Source organism: Oncorhynchus tshawytscha, linkage group LG13 (genome assembly GCF_018296145.1).
Source record: "Oncorhynchus tshawytscha isolate Ot180627B linkage group LG13, Otsh_v2.0, whole genome shotgun sequence".
Lineage (NCBI taxonomy): Eukaryota > Metazoa > Chordata > Actinopteri > Salmoniformes > Salmonidae > Oncorhynchus > Oncorhynchus tshawytscha.
This window is the reverse complement of record NC_056441.1, coordinates 49324401-49337666: the sequence shown is the minus strand read 5'-3', so window position 1 is coordinate 49337666 and position 13266 is coordinate 49324401. Positions and strand designations below refer to the sequence as shown.

Genomic DNA, 13266 nt, shown 5'->3' with positions numbered 1-13266 from the left:
AAATGTGGCAAAAGGTCGCAAAGTTCAAGGGGGCCAAATACTTTCGCACGGCACTGTACCTTTTGTAATATACCACAGACAATTCCATGAAATAGTGCATTTCAAGCTATGAAGTAATGCAGCATCTCTCAGCATCTCATCCCCATTGCCAGTAGTCTGGTTGTGTCCAGCTGAGTATTGTCAGTGTTCCATGCCCCCCCCAAACACACACACACAATACCTTACTCTACCCATGCCAGGTGCATTTTCTCCAATAATGGTTAAGGTTAGGATTTGGAGAGGGAAAGCTGACCCTAGATCTGTACCAGTGGGAAACATCACCCCCGAGCTGAGCCTAGAAACCTAAACAATCGACTGCACGCGACAGTCCAAAAATTCGCGATATTGAAGGTGTACCAAGTCATACCTGGATTCGAATAGTATTCACTATAGTTGAAACACTAGCTATGCTTGATTGAGCTTCCTTGGCACAATGGAAACAATGGAATAGTCTCAAAAGTGCAAACATCCTCCATTTGGCACTCCACACATGCGCAATCAAACGTGCTACGTTTTTGAAAGAAAACAAATACTTCTTGAACCCGGGTCTGGTTCAAGGAGCAGTCACAACCCCCTAGCCGGGCAATATCCCCATCCTCCAGCAAATACAATTATAGCGAACTGGCAGCTCAAAGATACACTGAGTATACAAAACATTAAGAACACCTGCTCTTTCCATTTATTTACATATATTTTTGATTTATTTAACCTTTATTTAACTAGGCAAGTCAGTTAAGAACAAATTCTTATTTACAATGACGGCCTACCCCGGCCCTAACCCGGACGACGCCAATGGTCCCCTATAGGACTCCCAATCACGGCTGGTTGTGACACAGCCTGGATTCAAACCAGGGTGTCTGTAGTGACGCCTATAGTGACACCGCAAGCGCTGAGACGCAGTGCCATAGACCGCTGCACCACTCGGGAACAGGTGAATCCAGGCGAAAACCTATGATCCCTTATTTATGTCACTTGTTCAATCCACTTCAAACAGTGTCTTTAAGCCTTGAGACAATTGCGACGTGGATTGTGTATGTGTGCCGTTACAGAGGGTGAATGGGCAAGTGCCTTTGAACGGGGTATGGTAGTGTGTCAAGAACTGCAACGCTGCTGAATGACACTTCTCTCTCTCACAAGGTAATCATTTAAGTAAGGCCTACAGTATATCTGAAAGCCACCGTCTTATCCGTTCTCGGTATTGTTGTTCTGTAACAAGGACATGTCTTTGTTTCAAATACTTTAGCTGTGCTTGACTGAGCTTGACTGGCACAATGGAACCAATGACTCCAAGTAGACTCAAGCAAACGTTTAAAAGATGGAATTCGCAGTAGGGGGGAAACACTGTTTACCCCACGGTCGTAATTTATTTATTTATTTATTGACGAAGCAGAGTTGGGGAGCTTCGTGCATCTTGGTCCAAAGAAATTGCAGTACATACAGTTAACTGCCAAAATATACCAATGAACCAAGAGTCTTGATAGGGCATTGGGCCACCACGAGCCAGAACAGCTTCAATGCACCTTGGCATAGATTCTACAAGTGTCTGGAACTCTTTTAGAGGGATGCAACAACATTCTTCCACAAGAAATTCCATAAATTGGTGTTTTGTTGATGGTGGTGGAAAACGCTCCAGAATCTCCTATTTCAGTGTTCAATAGGTTTGAGATCTGGTGACAGACGGCCATAGCTTATGGTTTACGTCGTTTTTTATGCACATTAAATCGTTCAGTGACCACTCATGCCCCTGTGGATTGGGGGGCATTGTCATCCTATGGGGACATAGCCATGGTAGCCTGCCTAATATCCCAAATGGGTTAACGTGGTCAGTTTACCCATTAAGGTAATTCCCACAGTTTACCCATTTTAAAGGTTTAAATACTATTTGACCTCAGGTCTGCATCAGGTACAGTGCTTTGGGTCAGTCCTTGACAGGTGGCCATCTTTGCTCACACTGACTGAGCAGAGAGGATGATGGGAATAATCAACCCTGACCCTCCTGAACAACCATACACTAGGATTACACTACACTTCACTGACCATGTGACTGTGGTCTGAAGCCTGAAGGTGACACTCTCCCTCCTAAAGAGGCCTGAGCCAGCCAATCAAAAATGACTTAAAAAGAAATCAACTTAGAGCAGAGTCTCTATTATCTTCCCAGAGCAATCAGGAGTTCAGAAATATCACTTCTCCTGGTGGCACAGCGGAAGAGCTATGGCATGTATTTCTTTCACTAACATCCAAAGGAATGGAAAAACCAAACATCGGTAACAAACAGAGAGATTATATGGTCATGTTTGGCATCTGTGGAGGCTCAAAATCAATTAGACCATTTTTCCCCCAGAGGGGCGGGGGAGGTTGTTTGCTGTATTGCGTCGGCTCTCAGAGACACAGAGACCACAGTAACAGTGATGCGGAGCTGTCCTGGAACAATCTGCAGGAGGGGTTAGACCCACAGTTGTAGGATGATTCCTCCTGGTGCCGTTCCGCGCTGCAACCACTCAAGACTGTAGAGTCTAGCCCGCCCCCACCGGCAGAGATAAAGCACGACACAGTAATCACGCCGTGATGAATGAGTTGCGATAGCGACGAAATTGCTCCTGAGGTGGCTTTTGAAATTCGCCTGGACGACTCTATATCTAGCGAAATTAACACGTAGCAGCTTGATCGGACCGCCGCAATTCTCCCCCCCCCCATCTATCGCTCTCTCTCGCAGCCTCTGTTGTAACAGCTTCTCATTTGTTAAAGAAGCCCCCACGGTCGGTGAAACCAACCGAACCATTCCACCTGAATCCCAATCATTCTCAATGAGACCTTTTTCTCAAGTCGCTGGTTAACAGACACACTTTATTCCTACTCCATTCTTAACCAGTAAGTGTGACATTGCGAATAACATTGCGGGCACTTGGGCCCTCCTTACAAGATACTTTGGGCTTGTCTTTTGATTCATCAAGTAGTGGTGGGAGGGAGAACAATTTGGATTTCTCTGGCTAACCATAATGCACGCACCCAATCAGCACTGCTGCAAGCGCTAGCAGGGCTAGCCAGTAGTAGCATGGCTCTATTGAACCCCAGTGTAGCTAGAACACTGTTTCAGCCAATCAGAATCTGTTGTATGAATGGCTATATTGAACCCCAGTGTTTTTCAGTCATAAAAACTCCCACAGTCCTCGGTGACCTGCAGAAAAGCAGCGTGGCCTAGATCAATGAAGAGAGAGGATCTCCCTGCAGGGTGTGCAAATGGGAGGAGAGGAGAAGAGCTTCATTTACTCCCCAGACCAATAGCCTCGTTCCTCCATGCGTGGGAAATTTGCTGCCAAATACGGATGACATCTTTAATTGCTAAGCGTATAGCCTTACAGAGAATATCTAAACAACTCGGCCCGCTAAGCACACCAGCAATACACCTTCCTGAGTGTATATAGAGGATGAGACTGAATTTACATCAATGAAACCTTCAGAGTCGAGGGGGGGCAAATCAACATTTACATTGTAGTCATTCAGCAGATGCTCTCATCCAGAGCGACTTACAGGAGCAATTAGGTTTAAGTGCCTTGCTCAAGGGCACCTCGACAGATTTTTTGTCTTACCGGCTCGGGGATTCGGTTAGTGGCCCAACGCTCTTAACAGCGAGGCTACCTGCCTTTCGCCCTCAAGGCAGAGACGTCAACTCTAGGAATGACAGGACAGTTTTAGGTGCCATGGAGAAATACCTCCCCACTACACCTTATTTTCAACCACTGATCCAGCACATACAGTACCTGTCATTTGGAGTGTGCTGGTGTAACGGTGTGACAGGGCGGCGTGATTTACTACGGTGAAGTACTACGCCACCATACTTTATTATCTACCACTCTCTCTATTGTGAACATGGAGTGTACACTTGCATGTCCTGTGTATGTCATTCTGAGTGTGACGGTGTGGTATGGAGGAATACTACCCCACTACCACTCTCTCCATTACAAACCAAGTGGATTGTCCAGAACGTGTGTCACTGGGAGTGTGTTGCCGTGACGGTTCACTCACCAGAATAGTGGTGATGGTGAGGGTGGTGTTGAAGAGAGTGTCTGTCACGTTGATTGATGGAAGCTTCCTCTCCATGGACAGGCCCTGCTCTGAGTGCCACTGGCCAATCTGCCAGGGGGATATAGATACCCACATGTGCACACACACACACATACACACACACATACGCCAATGCACATGCCAACACAGAGAGAGAGAGAGAGAGAGGGAGAGAGATAGAGAGAGAGAGAGAGAGAGAGAGAGAAAAAAAAGAAGAAAACAACTGTTAGAGAGTTCATCAAAGGGCCAGGCAGCAGGCAGCCTATCAAACTAGCCCAACAGACAATCCTCTCTCTTCTGATCTGCAACCAGTGTCACCGAAGCCAGTCTCCCCCTCTTAAGGTCAGCCTTAAGAGTGGGAGACAGCGAAAGAGAGAGGGAGAGAAAAGGCAGCGCGAGATAAAGGACAAAGACACATGCTGCTCCTTGAAGAAATACATTGGGGCATGTGTTCAATCAGGAGACAACAGAATGTTTTCTTTAGCTCAATTACACCCAATTCTCTGAAGCGAGCCAATGTCCTCATTAGAGCTTGGCTGGCGCCCCTCCACCACTTCTCCTTGCACACCTCCAGCAGGGCCTTGTATGGTCATCCCATCTTGCCTGTACCCACCCCAACACACATGTCACTCAGTGGCGGTGCTACATCATGCCTAATTTTTCATTTGGTATCGTAATTACAAAGCAGCATGGGCATGGGCTCTCTGCTTAACGTCTTTTGTTGAGGTGTTGGTTAATTTATCATCCCCTACCAATCAATCCATGGCCAGTGAGTGGCTGGCTGCATTAGAGTAGCTGTGTTTATTTGTATGTCTGTGTGTTTGTGTGTGTGTGTGTGTGTGTGTGTGTGCATGCGTGCGCGCGCATGTTTGTGTGCATGTGTGTGTTTGGTGTGTGAAGATGTGCATTTCTAAATAGATTTTTTTGACTATGTAACTATTACTTTTCACTGTCACGCGGTGCAAAGCTGTGAGATACCATTATACCACCTATATTTGACTGACTGACACATAATAGCCTAGGCCTTTAAATGTCAAAACTCCTTGATACTGATTGACGCTGACTGCTAAATGGCATATGTGACTTACATAGTACATATTGCGTGCTCAAAATTGCTTCTTGAAGGCTGTGCGATAACAATGCCCTCCATATGCACTAGACCCATCCCTTCTAGTATACTGAACAAAAATATGAACGCAACATGTAAAGACATTTGTCCCATGTTTATATATCCCAGATATTTTCCATATGCACAAAAAGCCTATTTCTATACATTTTGTGCACACATTTGTTCACATCTCTGTTAGTGAGCATTTCTCCTTTGCCAAGATAACTGACAGGTGTGGCATATCAAGAAGCTGATTAAACAGACGTGATCGTTACACAGGTGCACCTTGTACCGGGGAATTTGTCAGCCAACCAGCTTCACAACAGACCAGCGTGTACGGCGTCTGTGGGCGAGCGGTTTGCTGATGTCAACGTTGTGAACAGGGTGTCCCATGGTGGCGGTGCGGTTATGGTACAAGCAGGAATAAGTTACGGACAACGAACACAATTGCATTTTATCGATGGCAATTTGAACGCACAGAGATACCGTGACGACATCCTGAGGCCCATTGTCGTGCCTTTCATCTGCCACCACCACCTCATGTTTCAGCATGATAATTCACGGCCCCATGTCGCAAGGATCTGCACACAATTCCTGGAAGCTGAGAACGGCCTGCATGCTCACCAGACATGTCACCCAATTGAGCACGTTTGGGATGCTTTGGATCGACGTGTACGACAGTGTGTTACAGTTCCCGCCAATATCCAGTAACTTCGCACAGCCATTGAAGAGGGGTGGGACAACATTCCACAGGCCACAATCAACAGCCTGATCAACTCTATGCAAAGTAGATGTGTCGTGCTGCATGACACAAATGATAGTCACACCAGATACTGACTGGTTTTCTGATCCACACCCCTACCTTTCAAGGTATCTGTGACCAACAGATGCATATCTGTATTCCCAGTCATGTGAAATCTATAGATTAGGGCCTAATTCATTTATTTCAATTGACTGATTTCTTTATATGAACTGTAACTCAGTAAAATCGTCGAAATTGTTGCATGTTGTGCTCATATTTTTGTTCACAATATATTATGAATCATCTGGAAGCAACTGGCATCTATCTTGTGAAATACTGATTCATATCATACAAAAACTGTATAATCAAGGAGATGCATACAATACATTCACAATATTCTTGCTGGTTTGCTGTTTTCTCAAGACGTTGAGCTTCACTTGACTAAGACACGTTTCCAAGGCTAAATCCAGACAGTCCTTTCTACATGCTTATTAACATAATCAGAGACTCCATCTAAAGGTTTACCATTCTTCCCAGAGTGAACTCCTGATGCGCAACAACCCCTCCCCCAAAAACGAAAAAACGAAAGACTCCCGGAATCAGATATCTCCTCTGAGAATATGATCAAAAGATCTTACGTTCCATTTCCTCTTTGTTGTACTCCTCCATGGTGCACGAGAACGAGAGAGACAGCACCATACACACACAAATGGAATACAAACAGGGGTGTAACAACGCTGCGCTAGCTGCCGATGGCTTCCGGGAATTAAGGCGGGGGGGGGGGGTGAATAACATGTGCACCTTGCAGGGATCTTGCAGAACGTTGTTCAGCAATCAGCTTGTGCAATCAGTTGTCAAGTGCATCTCCCCTGTAAGACAGACGTGGTGGAAGGCAGTGGAAGGCAAACGCTCAGCAATGCACCACCAGGCACGGGCGGTCTGCGGCGGAGCAGAGGGGAGTGAGGAGAAGGGCAGACGGTTAAGGACGGGTAAATGAGAGGCAGCACAGGCTGCCCGGGACAGAAATAGAGGGGCTGAGTATGTGTGTGTGTGTGTACATTTGTGTGAGTGCGTGGGTGTGTGGGAGCAGGAAGAGAACCCAGGCATCCGCCAACAGGGAGGAACTGCTCTGAGTGTGGCCCTCTGCTCAACTCAGCTAGCTATGACAATAGGGAATGCAGCGCACAGCAGCTTGCACAAACACTGTAGAGATGAGACACAAGTGAGACCGTACACCTACCCATAAACACACACTTTAAACACACACATACAAAACACATACAAGCCAGATCTGATCTGATCATAGCGTACATATACTGTATATACTAGTGTGTCTATGTGACAGAAGTGGTTTGGGGGCAAACTACCTGCCCTCCAGGACACATACACCACCCGATGTCACAGGAAGGCCAAACAGATCATCAAGGACAACAACCACCCGAGCCAGTGCCTGTTCACCCCGCTATCATCCAGAAGGCGAGGTCAGTACAGGTGCATCAAAGCGGGGACAGAGAGACTGAAAAACAGCTTCTATCTCAAAGGCCATCAGACTGTTAAACAGCCATCACTAACATTGAGTGGCTCCTGCCAACATACTCATCTCTAGCCACTTTAATAATGAAAAATGTATGTAATAAATGTATCACTAGCCACTTTAAACAATGCCACTTTATATAATGTTTACATACCCTACATTACTCATCTCATATGTATATACTGTACTCTATACCATCTACTGCATCTTGCCTATGCCGTTCGGCCATCGCTCATTCATATATTTTTATGTACATATTCTTATTCGTTCCTTTACACTTGTGTGTATAAGGTAGTTGTTGTGAAATTGTTCGGTTAGATTACTTGTTAGATACTACTGCATGGTCGGAACCAGAAGCACAAGCATTTCGCTACACTCGCATTAACATCCGCTAACCATGTGTACGTGACAAATTCAATTCCATTTGAACGACCTTACGCTCGTCTTATTAGACTCCTTGCCTGACACCTGAGAACTCATGTAAGCTCCCAGAGCTGATGCCTGGGCTTTAACCCAGTGGGGTTAAGAAAACCTTAAATGATGGTTCTTTAGCTGTTCGTTGCCACACGTTGACAATTCGATACATGTACTGCACACACAATTTATCTGCCAATCTAAACAGTTCAACGTCCTCACTTGTCAATGCTGCCCGTCTGACTTTAACAAAACATTTGCGTGGCACTAAAAACAGCCCTTTCAAACAATCAAGAACATGACATGAGGACCGGCCAAGGTAAATTGGAGTAACTACTGTCTAAGTGGCGCCCATATCCTGCTAATTAAAATGGAGTACGATGAATCGGAAATATGACCAATGTCTCTCAGTGCACCTCACATACAGTTACATACACTGTAACGTCAGTGTCAAGCAACAAGTTATTTTCCTTCTAGCTCCTTCGTCACAAGGTGTTTACAAGTGATCCTTTTGGTTCTCGGATGTGTTGCAAGAACCTTTCCCCGGGGTGGAGAGATCTTGCCGAAGCACAACATGGTGCTCACTCAATCCCCATCCTGCGTCTATACACCACAAACTGAAGATCCAATGATGTCGAATCCCAACCCTTAAAATTAAAAAAAAAAACACACTTAAAAGACAGTGCTTAAGCAAAGCGTTCCAAATTGAGTTCTCTCAACCCCCTTTTTCCTGTGCTCTGAGACGGTAGAATAATAGTCCTACTGCACAGCTATAGAACATCTTCAAATGCTAATTGAGCTAACTGCCTCTCTACACCTTCATGTTTAATTCGGGTTGAGCTGTTTTCTCCACAGTGACTCCTCAGGAGAAGTGTGAGCTGCGATAGCGAGAGGAGAGGAGGAGATTAGTGTCCTAGTCAGGAGTGGCAGTCATTTACTGAAGAACCAGAGCAGAGTGCAGGGAGAAAAGGAAGAGAGCAAATCAATGGAAAGGTGTGAGGAAGAGAGGAAGAGAGCAGGGAAGCGGCGTGGCGTGTGTGAGGGATTACCCCCGGGCTCATTCTGGCACCTGAAATTACAGCGTATAGGCCCAAGATAAGGGCCCTTGCTCAAGGGAAAGACACCGTTCTTAGATTTCCGCTTGAAAAACGCAGCAGAGCCATTAGGACCTGGCAAGCAGGGCTGTGTTCTGACAAATACGTATATCATGCTACGGTGCTACTGCTACACCACCAGTATCTTGTAGGGTAATGTAGACACCAAGCCGTTGCTCTGTAGCTAAAGGATTTGGGTTTTGATGGTGGATGTGTGTGTGTGTGTGTGTGTGTGTGTGTGTGTGTGTGTGTGTGTGTGTGTGTGTGTGTGTGTGTGTGTGTGTGTGTGTGTGTGCATGCATCAGAGGAGATGTGCATGATGTGGTTTTCCAGAGGAGCTGTGTGATGCTAGCTATCTCACCCTTCATTAAAAAGGGTCATGTTCATTCAGCACAGAATGGAAAGAGAGGTTCTATTTGAACTTGTCCAGTAAGAATCGCTTGTCCAGTAAGAGATGCTTGGTACAGTGTTCCCTATTGAACAGGTCCCAGGTGTGCCTGTAGAACTGCATCTCCCTATGAGCAGAATGGTGGATCACTGCATAAATAAACGCTGCCTTGCTAACACAGAGATGTGCACTTTGCTTCGCATAATGAAGAGGGCTCTAAATCAAAATAGCGCAAGTCATAAAACGATAATGTTATCTCAACAACCACTAGGGGAAATGTATGCTATAGAGAATAAAGGCGTTCTACGTGTGTGTGTGTGTGTGTGTGTGTGTGTGCGCGTGGCTGACTTGGCTTTGTTATGTTGCCGCTCTAGTAATGACCACACCAGTCAAGGAAAGGCCAGCCCAAAAGGTCAGGCTCGTTTATGTGCTTTCACGACTTGACCTTTCAATACAATCAAAATTTAAATTTGTAACGCCTACCAGGCGAACAAAAACATTTGTTGTTAGTTCCATGATGCAAAAGCCTGTTTCCCACATTCATTCTATGGTATTACCAGTGCGGTGGCCGCGGCGTCACCTTCTCCGTTGGTATAACGAGCACCAGTGCTGGTTTGATAGAGGGAGCCGAGCGGCTGCCTGAGCACTTCAAAGCGCACGTCTGAGCCGCGGGCCATTCCCCCTTCTACACACGCGCAGGCACACACACAAACACACACACACACACACAGACACACACAGACACACACACACACACAATGCCCTCCCAACCACTGTCCCTTAAAAACCAGGATTGTTCAGCAAATGTCTCTTTTCTGTCTCTCTCTCTCTGGATCCATTCTTGGGCCACACAGAAATGGGGAATGGACAGGGACCAGGTCTTAGTTGGAGACAGCGGTTAAATAAAGTGCTACAGGATGCAGCAGACTGAGGGTCCCTGCCTCTCCTTGGAGCATGTATGGAGGAAACACTAGTACCGGGCAACACACACACACCGGTCTGTGTATTGGCCATACTGCCATGTTTCTACTAGAGTGGCTCTGCTGCTAAGCCCTGGCGCCTAAAAGGACAGCATATTGTAGGGTGACAGAAAGACAACAACACACACATGCGAAGTGCGCACACGCGCATACACACACGCACACACACCCACCCACACCCACCCACCCACACATACAAAGTCTCAGTCAGCCTTGAAATCCGCTAAGGCTGGGGGGATCTTGCAAACCAGCTCATCCATTCCGCTTTTGATCTATTCCCCATCTCCAATCTGCATGCAAACTGACAAAAAGCAAAAAGAGGAACGAGCATGATGTCTCAGAGACCGAGCCAGAGAGGGAAAGAGGGAGAAATGAGCCAGACAGGCACATGGGTCACTGTGAGTGTGGTCCAAAACTTGCTCTGTAAATCTGCATTAAAACCATGTTCACTCCGAGACCTCTGAATCACAAAGCTTTTACAATCGGCTTCGGTCTTTAATCTCTGAAATCATAATCAAAGGATGTGAACGAAAGCGTCTGTAGAATCTCTTTTCGATAAACATACCACTGTTCACAAAGCTAACACTGACTTCCAGGAAGCACTTTCAGATCCATCACAATTACTCCAGGAATGTCTTAACTGACATGCCAGGTTAAATAAAAAAAGATAGAAAAAAGGGGAGCGAGAGAGAGAGGAGGATGGGTAGAGGGAGAGACAGAGCAAGTGAGGATCGAAAGAAAGAGAGCGAGAGGGAGGGAGGGTGAGAGAGAGAGGAGGATGGGTAGAGGGAGAGACAGAGCAAGTGAGGATCGAAAGAAAGAGAGCGAGAGGGAGGGAGGGAGAGAGAGAGAGGAGGATGGGTAGAGAGAGAGACAGAGCAAGTGAGGATCGAAAGAAAAGAAAGGGAGGGAGAGAGAGGGAGGGGATGGGTAGAGAGAGAGACAGAGGGAGGATCGAAAGAAAGAGGCTCTGGGATACATAGAGCAGAGGAAAGAAAAGAGGATCTAGAGGAGCAAGAGCAATCTGATCAGCAGGGCAAACACCTTGTCAGGTGATGAAATTAATCTGTGGGGGGGGCAAGTGCCTTCTCTTTATTTATATTTCAATGTGAGCGGGATAAAGGATGACTTTCTGTGGTATGTGGTCGAACTGGGTGCGGGGACGGACTCCTCAGGGGCCAATGAGTGGCTGTGCCTGGATACACATGCTCTCTGTCTCATGCTAGGACTTACAGTATACAGTGGTGTAAAGTACTTAAGTAAAAACACTTGAAAGTTCTACTTAAGTAGCTTTTTGGGGTATCTGCACTTTACTATTTATATTTTTGACAACTTTTACTTTTGCTTCACTACATTTCTATAGAAAATACATTTCCCCTGACACCCAAGAGTACTTGTTACATTGTGAATGCTTAGCAGGACAGGAAAATGATCCAATTCACACACGTATCAAGAGAACATCCCTGGTCATCCCTACTGTCTCTGATCTGGCGGACTCACTAAACACAAATGCTTCGTTTGTAAATGAAGTGTTGAAATGTGCCACAGCCTATCCCTACATTAAAATAACAAGAAAATAGTGCCGTCTGGTTTCCTTAATATTAGGAATTTGAAATTATATATACTTTTACTTTTACTTTTGATACTTAAGTATATTTTAGCAATTACATTTACTTTTGATACTTAAGTATATTTAAAACCAAATACTTTTCGACTGTTACTCAAGTCGTATTTTACTGGGTGACTTTCACTTTTACTTGGGTCATATTCTATTAAAGGTATCTTTACTTTTACTCAAGTATGACAATTGGGTACTTTTTCCACCACTTACGGTATATGTCCAGTCTCACTCTATAAAAAAGGTCTTTGGCTAATACTGTCTGGAGGCTAGTGCTTTTTGTTCCATTCTGAGAACTGTCCTGCAGACTAGAGATTGATAAGGGAAAAAGACTCCCTTGTGGGTCCTGGGGGATTCTGGCAGGAATGGGAGTGAAGTCAAGTTCGGGACATCACGGGACAGGATCGAAAGTCCACAGGAATGGGCAGTACAGGAAGGGCTATAAATCGATAGACCCACCCACTTGGGAGCCATGTTTTATTACAGACAGAAATACTCCTCCGTTTCGTCAGCTGTCTGGGTTTCTGGTCTCGGACGATCCCGCAGGTGAAGAAGCCGGATGTGGAGGTCCTGGGCTGGTATGGTTACACGTGGTCTGCGGTTGTGAGGCCGGTTGGTCATAATGCCAAATTCTCTAAAACGTTGTTTTGGCGGCTTATGGTAGAGAAATGATCATTCAATTCTCTGGCAACAGCTCTGGTGGACATTCCTGCGTAATATGTGTAATGATCATGTTTTTTAATAAGCTTCTTGAAAGGCCACACCTGTCAGGTGGATGGATTAAATTGGCAAAGAAGAAATGCTCACTAACACGGATGTAAACAAATTTGTGCACAATTTTAGAGAAATAAGCTTCATGTGTGTATGGAACATTTCTGGAACCTTTTATTTCAGCTCATAAAACATGGGACCAACAATTTACATGTTGCGTTTATATTTTTTTGTTCAGTATATATGTGTGGAGCATTTCATTTAAAAAAGTGTGTAGGCCTAATATAGTTTACTTAATAAAAATCTATTCAAATTAAATGGTAATTTCCCCCATCCCCCTTCTGTAGGCTCACTGTTTTGCCTCCCTCCAGTTGTACTCACCAGTCACTCCGTTACCTCAGATGCTTAACGAGTGAATGATGAAGGCTTCAAGAGAGGAATTGCATCATCTCGTTGCAGGAACTATCACTCACAGAGCCATTAAAAGGAAAGAGGTATGTTTTGGCTAAATTTGATAGAGTTGTCTTTGACAACGAAGGAACCGAGTACACGGCTTGTAAAAAATCCTGCCGTTTA

The 13266-nt window shown here is 45.4% G+C and overlaps 1 protein-coding gene across 1 annotated transcript in view; it reads right to left on the bottom strand.

The window, feature by feature from the left end:
- The window catches only part of LOC112244702 (glutamate receptor ionotropic, kainate 4), a 439406-nt gene that overhangs the window by 26249 nt on the left and 399891 nt on the right, over nucleotides 1-13266 (bottom strand). The window contains exon 12 of the mRNA XM_042295838.1: nucleotides 4063-4170. Coding sequence (XP_042151772.1) covers nucleotides 4063-4170 — 108 coding nt within the window. The remainder of the gene's footprint in view (nucleotides 1-4062; nucleotides 4171-13266) is intronic.